The sequence below is a fragment of the Thalassophryne amazonica genome, chromosome 5 (genome assembly GCF_902500255.1).
Source record: "Thalassophryne amazonica chromosome 5, fThaAma1.1, whole genome shotgun sequence".
NCBI classification, from domain to species: domain Eukaryota; kingdom Metazoa; phylum Chordata; class Actinopteri; order Batrachoidiformes; family Batrachoididae; genus Thalassophryne; species Thalassophryne amazonica.
The window spans coordinates 42,590,922-42,611,701 of NC_047107.1; the positions used below are offsets into that span (position 1 = coordinate 42,590,922).

The window sequence follows — 20,780 nt, forward strand, 5'->3', positions numbered from 1 at the left end:
TCTTCATAAGTTCACGTCGTTTAGTAAAACTCAACGTTATTTGTTGCTTGGCACACAAACAAGGCCCCAACAGGAACAAAACGGAAACCTAAAAAATTTGCACGTGAGGAGCAACCGAATCAAGAGGAACAAACGAATGGTGTTTCACTTCCAAAAAAAAACATGTCTAAATGACAGATGAGTTTGATGTCCTTTTTTAAGAAAAAGGAAGAGGGAGATGCCTCAAAACGACTTAAAGCAACCGGCGATGGGGGCAGCAGCATCGCTCACCAACAGGCCAGTGCCTTGGCATCTAGCCTGGAGCAAGAAACAAGCAAGCTGGACCAAGAGGTGGGAACAGGGACAGCTAGCTTGGAATGTTCAGGGGGAGAGGAGAGGGCGGAAAGCGGAGGAGTGTGGGACGTGCAGTGAGAGGTCAGGGATGGGACGCACAACTGTTTGGACAGCAGATCAGTTCAAAGTCAAGCAGACTTACTACCCCTGGCTTATTATGGAAAGTTCTGGTTTGGGCTGCACAGTTTGTAAGAAGGTGGGGACACTGGGGCCAGAAAAGACTGGGGGGATGAAACTTGTGAAAGAGTGCGTGTCTGGTACAGTAGCATCGTCTGCTTCGGATATTAAAAAACAGCAACGCGCACTCTGGGAAAAAGTATTCGAACATGCCCGTACTAAGGCTCACCTAGCAGCTGCAAACATTCTGGAAAAAGCCAAAGCAGGCAGTATAGGGCAGTGTGTAATTAATAGTCTGTCTGAACAGATAACCACCACAGCTCGTGTATTTCGCACGGCATACAAGGAGGCTAAACGCCACCATCCCGCATATGGCTTTGAGCACGAGATTGATTGCCAAGAATTAAATGGACTGGACATGGGGAGGATTTTGCACTCAAACGTAGCGTGTGTAAACATTCAAAAACACATTTCAGAAGAAATGAAAAGAAAACTATTCGAAAAAAATAGTTCAATGCGCACCGAAACTCAGTTTAATGTTGGATGAGTCAACTAGCTTAAGTAAGAAGAGCTGTTTAATCATATATATTCGCGCTCAGTTGCCCGACATGGACAAACCCACCATTTTTACTGAGCTTGTGGAGCTAGAGGATCTAACTGCCCAAGGTATTGTCCATGCACTGCTGACTGCTCTGGAGCGCCTTCATTTGACTCAGGATTTTCTGTCTAAAACCCTCATTGGGGTAACTTGTGATGGTGCGTCTGTTATGTTGGGGCGTAAACGTGGAGTGGCGAGTCGGCTCGAGGCGATTTTTCCCAACATCACTCTGTGGCACTGCTCAGCCCACAGGCTTGAGCTCGCGGTTGCTGACGTAGTGAAAGAGATGGGCGCCGTAAACCACTTTAAAATACTGATGGACAAGTTATATGCACTGTATAGCACATCCAACAAAAACCGATTGGAGCTGAGAGCGTCTGCGGAGAGCCTAGATGTACAACTATGCAAAATAGGTCGAATTTTAGATACTAGATGGGTGGCATCAAGTTTTAGAACAGTTGACGCTGTGTGGAAGAACTACCCAGCACTTTACAAGCATTTTAAAACGGCATCAGAAGATCCCTCTCGTGATAGCATCATGAAGCAAACATACAACAGGCTTGCTATGCGCATATCTTCACATGCGTTTGTGAACAATTAAGGCATTATGTGCGACGCACTGCAAGAATTGTCTGAGCTCTCAGTCGAGCTTCAAAAAAGAGACGTTACCATCATTTCAGCACACAAGACAATTTGTCGTGAAATCAGGGTACTTGAGGCAATGTCAGATCGGCCAGGCCGCTACACTGAACTGAGGCAAAGGGGGATCGCTGAAAACTCTTTCCAAGGTGTCACACTGAATGGAGGAAAATCAAGCGACAAAACAATCGACCCCAAGCAGTTTTTCCTAACTGTGGCCAAGAACTTGGAGGACCGCATGTTATCTCAAGGAGGTCGGTTGCCAGATAAAACTGGATATAACAGGTTCATCGAGGAGTTGAAGGTGCTTTACGCACAGTATTGGCCCGATGGAGCAGATGCACTGTATGGAGAGACTGAGGTTGAATCGCTATGCCAGTGCTTCAACATTACCAACCCACGCGCAGTCATACGGGCCTACAGGGCGTACAGAGACTCGGGTGGAAACGACATGCCCGATGAACTGATGGAGTTACTTGTTGCTGTCAACAGCATTCCCATTGCAAGTGCTGAATGTGAACACGGATTTTCTCAAATGAACCTGATATGCACTCCCAATCGTGGCTCTGTGCTCATACCCACCATATCATCTTTGCTATTGCTAAATCTTGTTGGACCACCCCTGGATAAATTCAACCCTGTCCCTTACGTGAGGTCGTGGGTGGCCAAGGGACACAGAACTGCCACAGACACACGCAGTAAAACCCGAAACAGGGAGGGGGAGGAGAATCCTGACATGCTGGTGATGGAGTATTTTGAACAACTAAATGGTGAGCATACTTTGCATTTGTAGGCCGCCGTGCCAATCCTTAAATAAAAATGGAAGATTTGTGTAACCTTTTGTAAGCTCTGATTTTTTAAAATGTTTTACCCATAGACCTGTTAAGTCCCTCCTGGTGCGGACAGTTGCATCCGCCCTGCAGAGTATAACCTAAATATTGGTTAATTGTTGTCATAATAGCATTTATAAAAAGGATGTCTGAAATTGAGGCTTTTAAGTGCCACAGCTCTAGAAGTGGCCATTCACATGTTGTTTTTCTGTGCGTTCCGGGACCTGTGTCCATCTCGTCATCGGCGTGCTGTCATATGTACTTTGCGTTCCGGTACCTAATGATTTACAAATTAAGCACTGCATGCTGCACAAGTCTTTTAAAAACTTTAGTGCTCTAAAGGTTTGCGATGTCCACATGCTACATTTACCTAAAACTTCATGCAGGAGACACACAGCGTCGCCGCAGCAACCAACCAGTCTCACTTTACGACAACTGTCGCAACAGCCAGGCTTTTTTTCTCCGATTGTCCGCGGACTTCTGCGGTCTCATAAAACTTGCACGATGTCGTTAAAAAAAAAGAACACTTTGCGATAGGCATTTTAAAAACTCAGTTACACTCAGTGATTACAGAGTAAAACACTAACACCCCCCCGGCCCCATGATGAAATCCGCGGAATTTCGCGGATCCACAGATTTTTCACAGCCCTGCATTTCTTTTAGAGGGCAAGAATTTACAAAAAGACGGAAAACCGTCCAAAGACGGCGAATAAGCATCCCTGCATAAGCACTGGGCCAAAATTTTTATCTTGACCTGTCAATTTGGCTTTGAACAATTTCCCCCCCAACCCCAAAAAAATCAAATCACTTTATCTGTGGCTGACTCCCAAATCATCCCACCAAGTGTGATTCACACTGGATCAAGCTTAACGGTATACGTGAGACAAATGATGCAGAATGGTTTCACGCTTTTGTGGTATTATCCAAGGTCCATTTACTATCAAGAGGGTGCAAAAACTGAGTGCAAAGCTGGGTGTAGATGGGTTACTGTGTTAATTATACATGGGTGTGTGGAAATGCAAACATAATATCCACTGATCAGTGGAGGACCTGCCTGTCCCTTTAAACTGGACTGCACCAGGGACACAGTGCTGTGGTATCAAGAAAGAGGACACGAGCAAAAGATTTAATGCATAAAAGAATTGGGACCAACCCATGAGAGCGCAACCGACAGTAGCACTCAAAGCTCCCTGAGGCTGAAGCAGCAAAGTGAAGTTTTGTATTTTCCATGTATGCTTAAATTTATTTAAGTTTTCATTTTCAATTCACTATCCGTGTGTGTTCCAGCATACGCCGTGCACCCAGAAAGTATTCACAGCATTTCACTTTTTCCAAGTTACAGCCTTATTCCAAAATGGACTAAATTTTTCCCACAAAATTCTACTCACAACACCCCATAATAACAACATGAAAATAAAGTTTTTTTGTTTGTTTTTTGCAAATTTGTTAAAAATAAAAAACTAAGAAGTCACATATACGTAAGTATTCACACCATTTGCTCAATACTTTACTGATGGACCTTTGGCAGCAACTACAGCCTCAAGTCTTCTTGAATATGATGCCACAAGCTTGGTGCACCCATCTTTGGGCAGTTTTGTCCATTCATCTTTGCAGCACCTCTCAAGCTCCATCAAGTTGGATGGGGAGTGTCGGTGCACAGCCATTTTCAGATCTCTCCAGAGATGTTCAATTGGATTCAGGTCTGAGCTCTGGCTGGGCCATTCAAGGACCTTCACAGAGTTGTCCTGAAGCGACTCCTCTGATATCTTGGCTGTGTGCTTAGGGTCACTGTCCTGCTCAAAGATTTACCGTCACCACAGTCTGAGGTCAAAAGCGCTCTGGAACAGGTCTTCATTCAGGATGTCTCTGTACATTGTTGCATTCATCTTTCCCTCAATCCCGACTAGTTTCCCAGTTCCTGCTGCTGAAAAACATCCCACAGCATGATGCTGTCACCACCATGCTTCACTGTAGGGATGGTGCCTGGTTTCCTCCAAACATGTTGCCTGGCATTCACACCAAAGAGTTCAATCTTTGTCTCAAACCAGAGAATTTTGTTTCTCATGGTCTGAGAGTCCTTCAGGTGCCTTTTGACAAGCTTCCGTCTGGCAGCTCTGCCATACAGGCCTGATTGGTAGACTTCTGCAGAGATAGTTGTCCTTCTGGAAGGTTCTTCTCTCCCCACAGAGGAATGCTGGAGCTCTGACAGAGTGACCATCGAGTTCTTGGTCATCTCCCTGACTAAGACCCTTCTCCCCCAATCGCTCAGTTCAAAAAGGTGGCCAGCTCTAGGAAGAGTCCTGGTGGATCCCAACATCTTCCATTTACAGATGATGGAGGCCACTGTGCTCAATGGGACCTTCAAAGCAGCAGAAATGTTTCTGTACCCTTCCCCAGATTTGTGCTTCGAGACAATCCTGTCTCGGCCATCTACAGACAATTCCTTAGACTTCATGCTTGGTTTGTGCTCTGACATGCACTGTCAACTTTGTGACCTTATATGTAGACTGGTGTGTACCTTTCCAAATCATGTCCAATCAACTGAATTTACCCCAGGTGGACTCCAAATAAGCTGTCGAATGATCTCAAAGATGATCAGTGGAAACAGGATGCACCTGAGCTCAAGGCTGTGAATACTTGTATACATGTGATATCTTAGTCTTTAAGTTTTAAAAAATTTGCAGATTTAAAAAAAAAAAATTGTGTGTAGAATTTGGAGGGGAAAAAAAATCTATTTCATCCATTTTGGAATAAAGCTGTAACATAAAAAATGTGGAAAAAGTGAAGTGCTGTGAATACTTTCTGGATGTAATGGCGCTTGTGTTTGGTACAGAAAATACAATACCTCATATGCGGTACAACACACGTTTATACAAAGGTGTATACAACTCTTCTTACCTATACAAACAAACTAACAACTTAATGTGCGTGTGTTTTAAACTTTACCCATGTAAGGTGCTGGTGAGCAGAGGCCTGTGTACAGTGGCCACCTCCAAAGCCTGAGCCTCGTCATTGTCTCTTACAATCAGAAGCCCCTCTGCATTTATACTCTCCCTCAGCACCTGGGGTTCACGATGGTATGCCACCTGGATGCGGAATAGCAAACCATCCTGGCCATACATGCAAAGGAAGGAAGACAGCGTAAACGACAAGGCCTTGAGAGTGCATAGCTCTGCCAATGTCTAACATTCCTCTACTTGTCTGTGCTTAACTGAGCTGAAATGCAGCTGCAAGCACTCAGGTGTAACAGCACTTGCAGCTGCTACACCTGAGTGCAAATAATATGGAAATGAATGGGAGACATGATAAAAATTAGGGATGTCCCGATCCAATCACGTGATCGGAAATCGGGCCCGATCACGTGGTTTCAGACCTGATCGAAATCGGACGTTGCATCCTGATCAGGAATCCGATATAGATTTTATCCTCATTATTTTGATCAGCACTATTTCAAGCTCATTATTGCAGATTAATGGTCCTTTCACGTGTCGGAAGCATCAGAGGATTGAGACGCGTTGCTTTTTAGAGGCGTCAGAAGCGTCGCTTCAGCTCGGCTTTTGACGCAACCCTTCTGATGACAGCGCGCATTGCCGCTTGTCAGCAGGCTGACACGGTCAAAGTTCAACCCAATCTTTTTTTCTTTAATTGAACAAAAGAAAAAACACAAGTTCAACTGGACATTCTTGCACAGAAATGGGAACAAGAGTTGCGCAGTGAATTTGGGAAGAAGAGATGGAATTGTAACTCGGACTGAGGTGGGGGGAGTTACGTGCGCAAAGTTTCTTTCGTAGAACTGCTGTTTGTGTGTTTACGCGCTCAGCCTGACGCCTCGATGGAATGGCAAGAGGATGATGGACACTTTCCCACCGAAACTCTTGCTCAGTCATCCTTCCATGCGCAGCAGGACCCGGTGCTGACCAAGTCCTCAGGACGACGATCTGTCATCTGACTAACAAAAAGAAAAAAAAAAAAAAAAAAAAAATTGTCCTGTGATCATTTGTCTGCAAAACGGAGCGAGAGATGGTGTGCACGAGCGACGTGCGCACTCATCACATTTAGGAGCGTGTCTTAAAGAGCTTCCGTCTTCATTCACAGTCACTGCACTGCTCTGAACTTGTTGAACACTGATAAAGCATCAGAGGGGTACACTGAGGACTGTCAGGATGCAAATGTAAGTTGTTTTTTTTTCTTTTACTTTTCAAGTTGACTTTTGAACTTTCGACGCTCTGAGCTGTGACGTAGCTTCGCGCGGTCCAATAGGAACGATGTGTCGGGCCAAAACACGGAAGACTAGTGGCAGAAACCACTGATCTGTACAAATGGTAAATGGACTGCATTTATATAGCGCTTTTCCATCAGGCGGGGATTTGAACCACAGATCAGTGCAGAAACCATGTGTCTGAAGAAAAATCCTTGTTGTTGTTTGTTACCTCAAAATTTCTGATTACTGTTTAAAAAAGTTTAGAACACTTGTAATTAAAATAGCTAAATCAACAAATGTTCTTGAGAAACCTTTCATCTGTAAATTAAAACCACCTGTTATTTCAGATTAGATAATTTCTTGTTTAACATACGGAACCTTGGACATTTTATTTTTAAACAAATAAAATCACATGGAAATTTGTAAATTTTTTAAGTCTGGTAGATTATTACTTGATTGTTCAAGCTACCTCAAGGAGAAGTGCATTGTTTAAGTGATAAATAATAAAATAAGGTGATTAAAATGAAATTATTATATATTTAGCATTTGTTGATTGTTCATTCAGTTTTTTAAAGTATCGGACTGGGACTCGGTATCGGCAGATACTCAAAATCAGATGACTCGGAATCGGATCGGGGCCAAAAAAAAAAAAACCTGATCGGGACATCCCTAATAAAAATATTAAAAATTATTCTTGAGCTGCATCTGGCTCAAAACAATCAACTCTTCCTTGGCCCAAGGTCTACACAGTGGATTTTATTTCTTGCTGTTACATGTATGCATTGCCTCTAACTGGCAATGCACAGAAAGAATTATGGGTAACACAAAAAGTGCAGAAGCTTTTAGAAACACTGATGTGCAGCTCTCAACATCATCATAGTTCTGGTGAATGTGGTCAGGTGACAGCCTGATACAAACACACACACACACACACAAAAGGCAGATGGAGCAGTGTGACCTTTTCATTAAGGACAGAAAAATGTAGACAAATCTAAGCAAACAAGAAGCCCAGGTAACTTGTTATTCTTTATGATGTATTGTCATGTGAAGGACAACATCCTATACTAACATGGTGGAAACAGTTTTCACTCTGGGCTTCCTGGGCTACAACTGTAATGCAGCTTTCACACCGGGCGCGACGCAAGCGACAGCAGCGACAGGTTGCCATGTAATCCCTATGGAAGGACGCGTTGTGGCACCACGCCACACAGCGCGATGCGATGGACGTGAATGAAGCGATGCGAGTGAAGCGATTGGCGCGTTTGTGGCGCGATATTGCATCGCGTCACGTCGCCCTCCTCCCCAAGTTGAAAAATCTGAACTTTTTCGTCTTGTCGCGTCGCGATGACCAATCAGGGACTGAATATGTGGTGATGTGGAGATGTCTGGAGTTTGACCGAGTTGGATGTGAACATGTCCTGTCTCTGGTAGCCAGCCTGTGAGCAGGACTTATGTCCCTTTTGTCCTTTATTTCACAATTATGACAGAGTTTGAGGGAAGAGCAAGGAGCAGCCCCACAGCAAGGGGAGCGGAGTTTTTTTTTACGTGCACGCACGAGCAAATCGTCCGTGAAGATTATTTTATTTATTATCTACACAGATGTATAATAAAGCAAATGGTGACTGGTTTCTAAACACAATTATGACACACTTTTTGGAGCGAGCAGCAGCCCCACAGCAGGGGGAGCGGAGGTTTTTTTGTTTTACACGTGCGTGCGCGAACGAATTGTCCGTGAAGATTATTTTATTTAAACTACACAGATGTATAATAAAGCAAATGGTGACTGGTTTCTAAACACAATTATGACAGAGTTTTTTGTAGAAGAGCGAGGAGCAGCCCCACAGCAAGCAGTGGAGGTTTTTTTGGGGTTTTTTTGTTTTTAAATTGTGTACATGTGCACAGGTGAACGGGACAGGAGGTCCTCAAACTGGGCCCTGCAGAGACAGAAGGACCGCTGAAAGCGGCCATCATCCAGACGCAGCTCCTGCAGTAAATAATGATACGCCCTGAATTGGGAACGTCTCATGATGTTTGTCAGCTTTCCACAACGACTCGCTATGTGTGATCAAGGTCCGTCATGTTAACCTGACGGACAACGGGAGCCGGCGAGCGGAATGGAAGCTCTTCCTATTTGATGACGCACTGGGGCGAATTTTCACAGCGAAAGCAGAGTGACACACCGGGCGATGGTGGCGTGTCAGTCGCCATGCGACTGATGCAAATTTGTGGCATCTGGTCACGCCCAGTGTGAACGTGGCATAAAGACAACCATCTCCAAACGTTAGTCGAAACACTAATGTGCATCAGCATGGAAGTAAAAACAAAACAACATCATTATCATCATAGCCAATGAAATTAAAAACAAGAACACAAACAGTACACATAAAATAACCAAAAAAAAAAGATGTGTTTGAGTTTGGCCTTCAACATTTCACAGGACTTGACTGCCTGACCTCAAACAATACGTGAAAGTTCTACCTTCTGTCGTCTTTCTCTTAAACTTATGAATGCAAATATGCAGTTTTTAAAAAACCTGCCATCTGCTTGGTGGAGTTAACTATACCTTCCAGACATCCAGGTGTGTGGGACACGGTCTGCATGTGTAGTCGTGATGCTTCTTTAACAACTCTCCCAGGCGAATGTGGAAAGCAGCGCGAATGTGGCGGATAGCGAGTTGATCAAGAGGCCACTTCCCACTTCCCTCCATGTGACAGATCACTACAAGACGTGTGGCAGAGTATCAAATTAGACTTTTATATTAAATATCTTCAACTGTAACTCACTGGTTTCAACACAGTGCAGGATGTATTTCAGCCTTGACATAATTTCAACAGGCTGGAAAACAAACAAACAAACAAAACAATTATTGTGGAACTTGCTGGCAGACGGGCTGACCTGTGATTGGAGTAATGTAAGCAGGACATGGTTTGCTTTCCTTTGGCAGCAAGGCGTGTGAACCCTTTTCCCTGTCAAAGAAGGAATAGTCCAGCCTGAGGGGCAGAGGTGGAAACACCTGAAAAGCAAAGAAATGTCAGAGCTGCTGGAATAGCTGCAGTCCACCATATTACCATCACCACAATAAACAGGAATGCAAGAACTACTCATTCAAGAGCTGCACTGCAGTCATATGAATAAAATGCACCAAATGCCTCTTAACCTGCTACTGTTAATGAAAATACATTATGACTTTCCACTTCCTTTGCCTTATACACACATTATGTCTGTGGTTCTCAAACTGTCAGACAACTCAAACAATTCTATATTCCACTTGACCTGGAAAGACAAAGAATTGCCTGGTTTTACCTGGGTGTATCGGAGTGCAGGGTGGGCTCCTTGCACTGAAGTGATCGATAGAGGAAGACCTTCCAGCCTCCACAGCTTTCTGCTCAGGTCATCGTAGGACTGAACCACCAGTAAACTGCCCTCCTCTCCAGTACTGGGTACCTGAAGGGTTTCATGCATAAAATGGATTCACACTTACTTTGGAGAGCAACTAAAGGTGAAACTGCAACGCTCTGGTCACCATAGCAAGCAAATCCAGCTTTTACACTTTAATGTGGGTACTATAATTTTCAGCATAATACAAGTTTTGTAATAACTAAAGTCTGCAGTAACATGAAAATTCTACCATATCATCTATCTCCTCCTGCCCACCACCACCAACAGTAACTTTCTATCATACAAACTCAGTAAAGCACATACCTTCAGCAAGGCATGACAGTGGCCTTTATTTTAAATTAAGTCCCAAAATAAATTCCAATCAGTAATCCAGAGTGATGCACCGGCCTTGATACATAAAATAGATCCAAATTATTTAGTGGATATGGACCAAAGCGCACCTCAGGATCAACAATCACAAGTCCTAAACAAACAGTCAACTTTTATCATGGCCCCTCACCTTTAATTCTGAATGCTAACCTGTGATGCTGATCACACATTTGAGTTAACTCTGTAATCCAGATCACACATCCTTGGTCTTAATCTTAGGTTCTGACCAATCATCTCTGATCATGTGCCGAACCTTTAAACCTGACTGCTGATCTTTGATCTTGATCACTGAATTTTAAACCTGAAGCCTCATCTTTGATCCAGATTACAGACCTTTGATACCAACTGCTGAAATTAGATCTTGTTTGCAGATTGCTTTGATACAAAGATCAGCATTAAGGACTAAAATCAGTATCTTTCTTCCATCCAGATCTCTAAAAAAACATAATTCCTCTTCCTCAGACCACGCCTCAAACCTCCAATAACTTGTTAAAATTTGTTCATTCATCTTTCCGTAATCCTTTTAATAAGAAAACAGATGATGGTGATGACATAGCCTACTCAAGATTTTTTTTTTTTAACTAAAACAGAAAAATGGCCGACTAATTTACCCGCAACAGGAAAAAAAAAAAAAAAAAAAAAAAAAAAAACTTGAATAGGGCAGCGCAGTTTTGTCTGAACCCTGTGTGATACACAAGATTTGACCACTTATGGGGACAGCCAGTGTCACCGACCGAGCAGTCCCCCCCTAAAAATCAGCCCAGCCTGCCTTCACTGTGCATGCTTCATTAACCGCGGTTCATGGATTATCACCTCGTTTCTGCTTCAAACTGCACTCCAGTCATCATCTATCTCAGTGACAGATATCTGAAGCTTTGGTACAACAATCATTTCCATATAAATTCAGCATTATTTCATCATAAAAGACGGAGGAAGTGATCAGAGCGCCGCGGCTACACGAGCTGCTAGCTGATGCGTTCACTGTGCGTCTGTCATTTCAAAACATCACAGAGTATCGCCTCATTTTTGCTTAAAACTGACTAAGAGGTTTTACTTTGTCATGTGATAGTTAATAATCACATTAATCCATGTGATTGCTTTGGGTGAAAAGACTCCGTCTCAGACGAGCTGCTGAGGTTCAAAATGTCACATGCGCAGTGGAGGCAGGGCGGACCAATTTTTAGGGGCAGTCCATTCGGTCTGTGCAATATACATACACATCATAACTTCACACGGACAAATGGTGTACTGTACTTGTTTTTGGCTGCAATCACTGAAGTAGTCGCGAAAAGTGTTTTTTTTGGGGGGGGGGGTTCCCAGTGGAAAAGGGACGACAAAGCGAATGGGAGACATTGTGTCCGTAAGTGTTAGCCTACACAGCTAACCAGAGTAGCTCTGTTCTCTCGCCTGCAAAACCGCCTCGACAAATTTGAGCTCCGGGTCATAAACAAACCGCAACACATATCCACTTTCTCACTGCATCGTCGCTTTTTCCTTTGCATTTTCATTTTCATTACATGTAATTTTCCCAAAAACCCATAGAAAATGCCATTTTTTTTCCCCCAGAAGTAGAGAAATTACATCATATGCATCATACTTTACCCCTTTAGTGCCTGCCCTCAAACAAGACTGCGGTGCTCATTTGATTTCACCCGTCATTCTCCTACTATCAAGAGCATGAAAGCAAAAGGTTATGATATCTGTATGACAACACCAAATAACTGGCATTGCTGTTCATTTTATGCTTTTTTTGTTTTTGCTCTGGTTGAATTTTGAAGAATGCTGTATGCTCTTAATGTTATGCTGCCATGTGCTACACTGCAACTGAAGTTAAAAAAAAGCTCTGGCATTTACCTCACTTTTCATTTTGATGACATCATCGACCTTCGCCCCAACATATCGTATGCAGGACTCCGAGATATCCGCGTGTCTGACAAAAAAAAAAAAAAATTTGAGTTGAGATGGGTGCAATGCTGTTACATGTTAAACATAGTGTAAACAGACTGTCGCAACCTTGAAACTCATCAAGGTCACCCAGAAGAAAGACCTCACAACGTGTCCACGTTGAATCTTTCAAAAAGTTAAAAGGTTTTGAATGAGCAAGCAATAACACAGCTGGAGAAAAGCATGCATTGCTCTCCTGTATAGTTTCTTAAGTGTCAGCTGATTTCATTGTATGGGGGGGGGCAGCTCTGTGAAGTACAGGTAATATTTTTCAGTTTGGGCTGAGATGAAACCAGGGAGAAAAAAAAACAAGTCCAATTTTTTGTCATTCATTTCAAAAACTTTTTTTTAGTTTATTCAAGACTTATTACATATAAACTGTAATAAGTCTGAAAGTCAGCATTTTCAGCAATGACCTGTGGCTTTCCCTCCTTGTGGAGGGTGTCAATGAGTGTCTTCTGGACAACTGTCAAGTAAGCAATCTTCAAAATGAATGTGGCTGCATGTACTGAATCAGACAGATTCATATACTCATACTGCATAAATAGTAAGTTATTCAAGTCTCAAGAGCATAACTTATTCAACAGTACTTGGACAATACAGCTTTAGAAAAAAACTGAACGAGTTTTAAACAGGCAATCATTTGTTTTGACACTAATTTTCATGTCACAGTAGACAGGACATACAGCAAAGGAGACATCTGAAACTCTAGAAGAACTAAAGCTTGGTGTTAAATGTTGAGATGAGATAAACAAAGTGTAATATTTGCTTGCAATACAACAGAAGATGGTTGTGATGGACAAAGGCAAGAACAACATAGTAAAGCTAATGGTGGGGTAACCTTATTAAACAACCGTCTGGATGGTATCAAATACAGGAGCCAGCACAACTTGCAAAATATGGGAACATACATGCACTGGCCACTTTATTAGGTACACCTGTTCAATTACTTGTTAACACACATTTATTGTCCACAATGTGGATATTTATAAGATGAATCCATAAATCCAGCTCGGATTAATGTCATGTCATGCTATAAAAAATGTAATACATTACCACTGCAAACAACCTCGTAAGTTATCTTACACACAGTGCACAAACGTACACAAACCACTGATCACAGTGACCCACTGCAAAACCAAGAGAACACTCCTGGGTATTGACTCTACATGATCCTCACTTCATTTAAAGTTTTAACATCACTTTCGCACAAAGGATTTTATTTTTATTTCTTCTGATTCTTATTACTACGGTCGTGTGGTTTAACGCACACTAGGTGGCGATACTGCACCTTTGCGTACATTAACGCTAACCATTTAACAGAAAAGAAGAAGACTAACCGCAAACAAATAAATCCGAGCTGGATTTATGGATTCGTCTTCCAAACGTCTTTTTTTGTTGTGGGATTCCGCGGTGAAGCCGTTTAAGCAGGTTTTTCTCTCACTTTCCTCACAGATTCCCGTGAGTCGCTGCTTCTTGCAGCTCTCGGTGTCGCGCTAAAGCTGGAGCTGTGCGGAATCATGAAGATGAAGCGGACGCGGAGGAAGCGGAGCTCCGTGTGGGGCTGCTTCCAACAAGAAGGGGACTTCGTGCGCTGCATGAAATGCGACGCTAAGCTGAAATACTGCGGTAGAGCCACCAGCTCCATGATTTACCACATGAGCAGGCACCCGGCTGAGGACGACGAGAAGCCTCCGCTCTTCTCGGCTCCGTGCCCGGAGGAGGAGGAGAGCCCGGGCGCCAACCCGGACCTCCTGCAGGTGGCTAACATGCTCCCGGCCGTTAGCGCGCCGCCCCCCGCCGAGCAGCGCGTCTCCGACTGCGGGGAGAAGAGGCGCCTGAAGCGGAGCTCCGTGTGGGACATCTTCGTCAGGGTGAACGACGAGGCGCACTGCACCATGTGCGACACCAAGCTGAAGTACAGGAGCAGCACCACCAGCATGATGTACCACATCAAAAACAAGCACCCCTACACCATGCCCCACGAAGGCCTGGCCACCCACGCGGAGGTGACGGAGCTCATCTCCAGGATGATAGAGAAGGACATGCTTCCCATCACCGTGGTGGACGGTGATGGCTTCCGGGAGCTGCTCAGCTACACTGTGCATAATTATAAAATGCCATCGGTGGGTGACATCACTCGTCTCATTGAGAGCCACTTTCAAGAGAAGATCGCGGAGCTCAGTGTGAAAGTGGGAACCGCTGAGAAACTGGCCCTCAGCGCTGACTGCTGGTCTGTGCTCCCATCTCAGTCCTACATTACAGTGTCATGCGCCTTCATTACCGAGGAGTGGCAGGGGGTGACGGCTGTGCTGCAGACACACAAAGTGTCAGTTGATGGCCACACAGAGGCTGCTGTCTTCACAGAGTCCCTGCTCAACACCGTGGAGATGTGGGGTATTGCTGGGAAAGTGACTGCATGTGTTCACAACTACATGCATGACATTATGCAGCTCCACACCTGCACCCAGGTCCCCTGGGACTATGCTACTTGTTTCGCCAGGACCTTGCAGTTGGCTGTCAGCGATGGGCTGAGTGATGACTTGCTCAGGGTCATTGTTGCTGCAGGTAAACTAGTGGAACACTTCAACCACAACATGTTGGCAAGCGAGGCTCTGGTGATGAAGCAGGCCCACATGTGCCTGCCACAGCACAAGCTCATCAAGTCCAGCAAAGGCAGGTGGGACACGATTTACGACATGTTTGAACGGCTGCTTGAGCAACGATGGGCGATTAAAGCTGTGCTGTCTGACCGCATGGTCACCAACAGACATGAAGCGCAAATGCTTGAGATTGAAGATGATTACTGGCAAGTTATTGAAAACTTCACACCTGTGCTGGCAACTCTGAAAGGAGCGATAACAGTCATAGCTGCCGATACGGTGTCCATCTCAAACATCTATCCAATCTCGTTCAGCCTCATTCAAACTCACCTTGTGCCAAAAGAACATGATGTCGAACAAGTCGTCAACTTCAAGCTGAGAGTTCAGAAGTCACTTAAAAATCACATGGAGGTACGCATTAAATGTAAACATTATCAAATGGAGCATCAAATAAAATGTTAGGACATAACATTAGTAGAATGTGTCCTTAAAAGTAAGACGATTCATTCAGATGAATGTTAAGGCACACATTCTCTGCCAAGGATGAAACTAGCAAGTGACAAATCTGTTAATTATTTAAATGAGTCATCAATAGATGACACAGTGTCGCTGTTGAGAATTTAACAATTGTATTAATGATTTTCAAGATGACAATACAATGCTTATTTCTATGACTGTTCATAACACAAACATTTAATTTAAAGACCCTTCACTGCAGAAACTTACAGTGTTAGTTTTATGAATGACAATTAGCAAAACAATTATTTTGCATTTGCAGGCCATTTTCTTACTACTCCACATATTCATTTCTTTTCCCTTTTGACAGGTTGACTCAAATCACCTGGCCTCCAAACCAGCACTGATTGCGTCGATGCTGGACCCTCGTCACAAACATCTCAGCTTCTTGACACCATCAGGGAGACTGGCTGCAAAGGTTAAACTGCATGAACTGGTTTCCAAATTGGACATGGTAACTGCAATTGTGGGCACCAAAGATGAAAAGCAAGAGATGCTGATCACGCCCGATGTTAGCCATGTTGTGATGCCATCACAAATCAGGGGTGACACCAAAAATACCATGATGTTGCTCCTTGGAGACAACTACAGTTCCTCTTATGGCACAGACTCCGAGGCTCAAGTAGATTACTATTTGAGAGACATTTCACCTTCGTTAGAAGTTAACCCTCTTGATTGGTGGAGGGTAAATGGCCCAAGATTTCCCAGACTGGCCACTCTGGCAAAATACTACCTGTGCATACCTGGAGTGTCACTGCCGTGTTTGTTGTCAGAGGCTGGACAAACCTTTGCCACACTACGTACAAGACTGAGCCCAGAGCATGTTGACATGATGATCTTTCTTAATAGAAATGCATAATGTACAGCCTGACAGGATGCAGAAGAACGCCGATCTCCAATTCAAATATGTAGAACATGGGCCGTAACACGGTTGAACAGCGTGCAGGTTACTCTAAGTGAATGACTGAATTGGAATAGAGTCAGAAGGGGTGGGACACAACAACAAGGTTCCAATAGAATGCCTTGTGCCGTTGAGCTTAAATTGTTTTAACTACTGGTTCCATTGCTCAAAGCTGACAATGTTCTTCTCAATAGAAGCTGAAGTCCATAACCAGCACTACATTTAAACATTTCCCTGGAAATAAATATAACTAGAGTGTTGCCTGTGGGGATCCATGGGCTCTAGATTGGGTAGTGTTTATAAAATAGATAAATGACATTTTTCAAGGGTGGTAATAAATTATGCAAAGTTTCTATAATGAGTTGGAAAGGCATGAGTCCAGAATGTTTTTAGAACCTTAGACCTCAACAACTTTTAGAAGAACTCAACCCTTTTATTTCCTGTTAATTGCATAGTTTTTGTTAATTTACTGTCTTAATGTATTTATAAATTGTTTAGGTTCTTGTTGTCGTATACACACAATTATTATCAGTATTATTATTATTTTATTACTTCGATTTTGTCATTAGATTTTTAAATGGACCACAATGTAAATAAGTGTTTTCACTTTGTGTTATCCCTGTATTTTTTTTTAAACATATTTACAATTATATTATGTACTTGCATTGAACTTACTAAATAAAAGCACGCACGTACGTACTCATGCTTTTAATATAGCTATAGCTGATTTACCACCCGCTGCTAGAACAGCATGCGAGTCCAGAATGTAGTTAGCAATGTTAGCTAATATCCATAGCTTGTCCAAAAATATTAATCCCATCAATGTTCTGTTTTGGCAACATTCATCCTTGACCCAAAATACATGTGCATACCAAATGGCAAATGTCAGCTCTTCTCAGTTTCTCAGTGATCGAAGTTACATGCACGCAGAGTTTTTGTTTTCTCCATATTCTGCCACAAGCAGGTGCTTCTAATTTTAGACACAAACACAGATGGTGGTGGAAGACAAACACAATACACTTCTCACTTATGATACCAGCAACAAATCCAAACTAACTAAAATGACTAAACCAACTGAACTAAAGAAATGCAATAAATCAGTAATACCAACAACACTGTTAAACTAACATGAACCACAATAACATTTAAAAGCCCAAACTCCCATGATGCATTGCAGCACAGCATCCATTGTTTACTGGTTAGCTAAAATTGCTAATTTATCCAACAGTATTTGTCCGATCAACTTTCCATTTTCGTAGCATTCATCCTTGACCATAAGCATACAAAACAGCAAATGTCAGCTCTCCCCAGTTTCTGCATGATCAAAGCAATATGCACACACACAGAGGCCACTTGGCTATTATACAAATAATGAAAGTTTATGAGTTCAATGGTATGAATATTTCATGAGGTGAAAGATGGAATGTACCATTCAACAAGGCGATTCAACTGGTGGGTGGTGGTCGCAGCGTGCAATAGTATAAAATGTATGGAACCAAATTTGCACGGTAAATAGAACCAATTTGCACACTAAATGCACCGCAACAAAAATGGGACAAATAATCCATGTCACGTGACATACAAAGCACCAATTAAATGACAAGGATACACTCAGACGTTATATAGTATAATATAGATTAGGGTTCACTTAAGAGTCAAGAAACTCCAGTGTAGCAGTTGGGTGGGGAGCGGGCCCAGTCCATTTGCGAATAAAATCGTTCAGGAACGCGCAGTTGTCATCGATTATTATGAAGTGTGATTAATAGTAGAGCGGTTAAGGCCAACTTTTCACAAGAATCGTTCAGTTTTTGAAGAAAGCATGAAACTTTGCACAGGGATACTATGGAACCTAAGGATCATGAAAAAAAATAGACCTCAAAAAATTGTGCCCCCTGGTGGCTGCCATATTGAATTTTAAAATGACCACTGAAATTGACCAATTTTTTATATTATTTCAATTTATGATATGCAAAGGACAGTAATTACAGCATCTATCACTGTTTTCAATATCGGGGTATATTTCAATGAAGTTCTGAATCTAGTCATATGGCAGCCATATTGAATTTCAAGATGGCTGCCTTGTTTTTTACTTTTCTTTGGTTATCTTAAAAATGACAGTAATGCAGGGAAAGAAGTTGATCAAAGTTTAGTATTTTTGGTTCTAAAATCAGTAAATATCAATGAAAGTCAACCTCAAAGGGTCTTGAGGTTCTTATACCAGTGTTATGTAATAATAAAAACACCTATATGGATGCTATGGCACTGTTTTATGCTGCCAAGCTGCCCAATACATCAGAGATTACAGTTAAGACAGTGCTAAATTTCCAAAGCAAAAGTGCAACTTCAAATCCTATTTAAATTCTTTATCTCTTGTTTACTTAATAATGCTTATCTTAAATATCTATCTAAAAATACTTGCACCCAGCTGTGCAAATGCAATGGGGAGTGTTACGATGGATAAGCTTCTGACACTGATCAGACACATGCCAGCAGGGCAACTTTTAATAAACTTGCTGGACATTTGGCTGACTTATATAGAGTCAATGATTTGTCACATAATATGAAACATATGTCAGTGAATGGAATAGTAAAAAGTATATGTGAAATAATGATTAATAGTGCAAAACAAACATTTAAACTAAAAGTGAAGTCAAAAAAGAAATATACTAACCAGGTAAAGGCAAAATGGTTTAACAGAGTGTAAGCAAATAAGACACTATCGAAGAGCTAAAAGAGCACATCTTAAGCACAACACTTTGCAGAGCTCACAATTCCTAAAACATAAATGTAAACAATATAGAGCAATTTTAAATAAAGCTCGAAGTAGTTATTCAAGGCAATTTAACAATGACCTTGTGTCTCTTAAATCCAAAAACCCTAGTCTTTTCTGGAAGAAACTTAACCAAGGGGATAAAAATAGGAAACAATGCCCCATTCCAATTGAGGCCTTGTTTGAATACTTTAAAGAGTCATCTGATCAAACTGAATCAGTAAATAATTTCACAGACTGACATCGATTGTGATACAGTTGACAATAGTATATTAAAGATTTTACTGAGGATGAAATTAAAAAGGCAATACAAAAATTGAAGACAGGAAAGGCAGCTGGAGTAGATAGAGTAATCAATGAATATATAAAAAGTACAATGGATTTCACAGACTGACATCGATTGTGATACAGTTGACAATAGTATATTAAAGATTTTACTGAGGATGAAATTAAAAAGGCAATACAAAAATTGAAGACAGGAAAGGCAGCTGGAGTAGATAGAGTAATCAATGAATATATAAAAAGTACAATGGATATATTTGTGCCTATTTATGTTACTTTATTTAATATGATTTTGAAAACTGGCATTGTTCCTGAAGATTGGCTTTTGGGCCTAATTGTTCCTATATATAAAAAGAAGGGGGATGAAAACAATTGCAACAATTACAGAGGAATTACATTGTTGAGTTGTCTTGGAAAATTATTTACAAATGTGCTTAATGATCGACTGTATAATTCTTGTGAAAATACTTCTGTCTTGAAGAAAAACCAGGCAGGGTTTAGAAAAAATTACTCCACTGTTGATCATATTTTCTTACTGAAACAAGTCATTGATTTGTTTTGCTTTAAGAGAAAGAGGTTGTACTGTGTTTTTATAGATTACAGCAAGGCTTTTGACACAGTATGGCGCAATGCATTATGGAACAAATTAGTTAAAGAAAAAATTAATGACGACACTATTGTTATGGCTACATCAAAAGCAGGGCTATAAAAAGCCATTGATCATATGTGTGAGTATTGTAACAAGTGGAGGTTAAAAATGAATAGCAACAAAACAAAAACAACAGTATTTGGCAACAGAAAAACTAATAATAAAAATCTCAGTTTTATGTGTAATGGAAATAATTTGGAAATTGTACATTGTTTCAAATACCTGGGACTGACTTTAAATTATAATGGATCATTTAAGTTGGCCATCAAAGAGTTGCATGATTCTGCCTCAAGGGCAATGTTTGCTTTGCTTACGAAATGTAGAAACCTCAAATTGCCACTAGATGTCACCCTTGATTTATTTGACAAGTTAGTAATGCCAGTTATGTTATATGCATGTGAAGTTTGGGGTTATGGAAAATTTGATATTTTAGAAAAAATGCACATTCGATTTCTTAAATACATTCTGAAAGTTAGAATATCTACATGCAACAACTTGGTTTATGGTGAGCTCGGCAGATTCCCCATCCACATAGCTGTAAAAAAGAGAATTATTGGGTATTGGGGGAGATTGATAGTAAATAATAACAAACTAGTACAACATATGTATCAATATTTGTACCAACAGTT

At 41.8% G+C, this 20,780-nt stretch overlaps 2 protein-coding genes across 2 annotated transcripts in view; one reads left to right on the plus strand and one right to left on the minus strand.

Moving 5' to 3' along the window:
* nol6 (nucleolar protein 6 (RNA-associated)) overlaps window positions 1-20,780 on the minus strand; it is a 65,216-nt gene that overhangs the window by 18,523 nt on the left and 25,913 nt on the right. Inside the window, exons 15-19 of the mRNA XM_034170065.1 lie at window positions 12,341-12,416; window positions 10,022-10,162; window positions 9,614-9,731; window positions 9,282-9,436; window positions 5,464-5,627 (exon numbers count right to left, since the gene is read on the minus strand). Coding sequence (XP_034025956.1) covers window positions 5,464-5,627; window positions 9,282-9,436; window positions 9,614-9,731; window positions 10,022-10,162; window positions 12,341-12,416 — 654 coding nt within the window. The remainder of the gene's footprint in view (window positions 1-5,463; window positions 5,628-9,281; window positions 9,437-9,613; window positions 9,732-10,021; window positions 10,163-12,340; window positions 12,417-20,780) is intronic.
* Window positions 13,790-16,700, plus strand: LOC117510379 (zinc finger BED domain-containing protein 1-like). Its single transcript, XM_034170066.1, has 2 exons — window positions 13,790-15,444; window positions 15,860-16,700. The coding sequence occupies exons 1-2, from the start codon at window positions 13,951-13,953 to the stop codon at window positions 16,406-16,408; spliced, it is 2,043 nt and encodes a 680-aa protein (XP_034025957.1). The 5' UTR covers window positions 13,790-13,950; the 3' UTR covers window positions 16,409-16,700.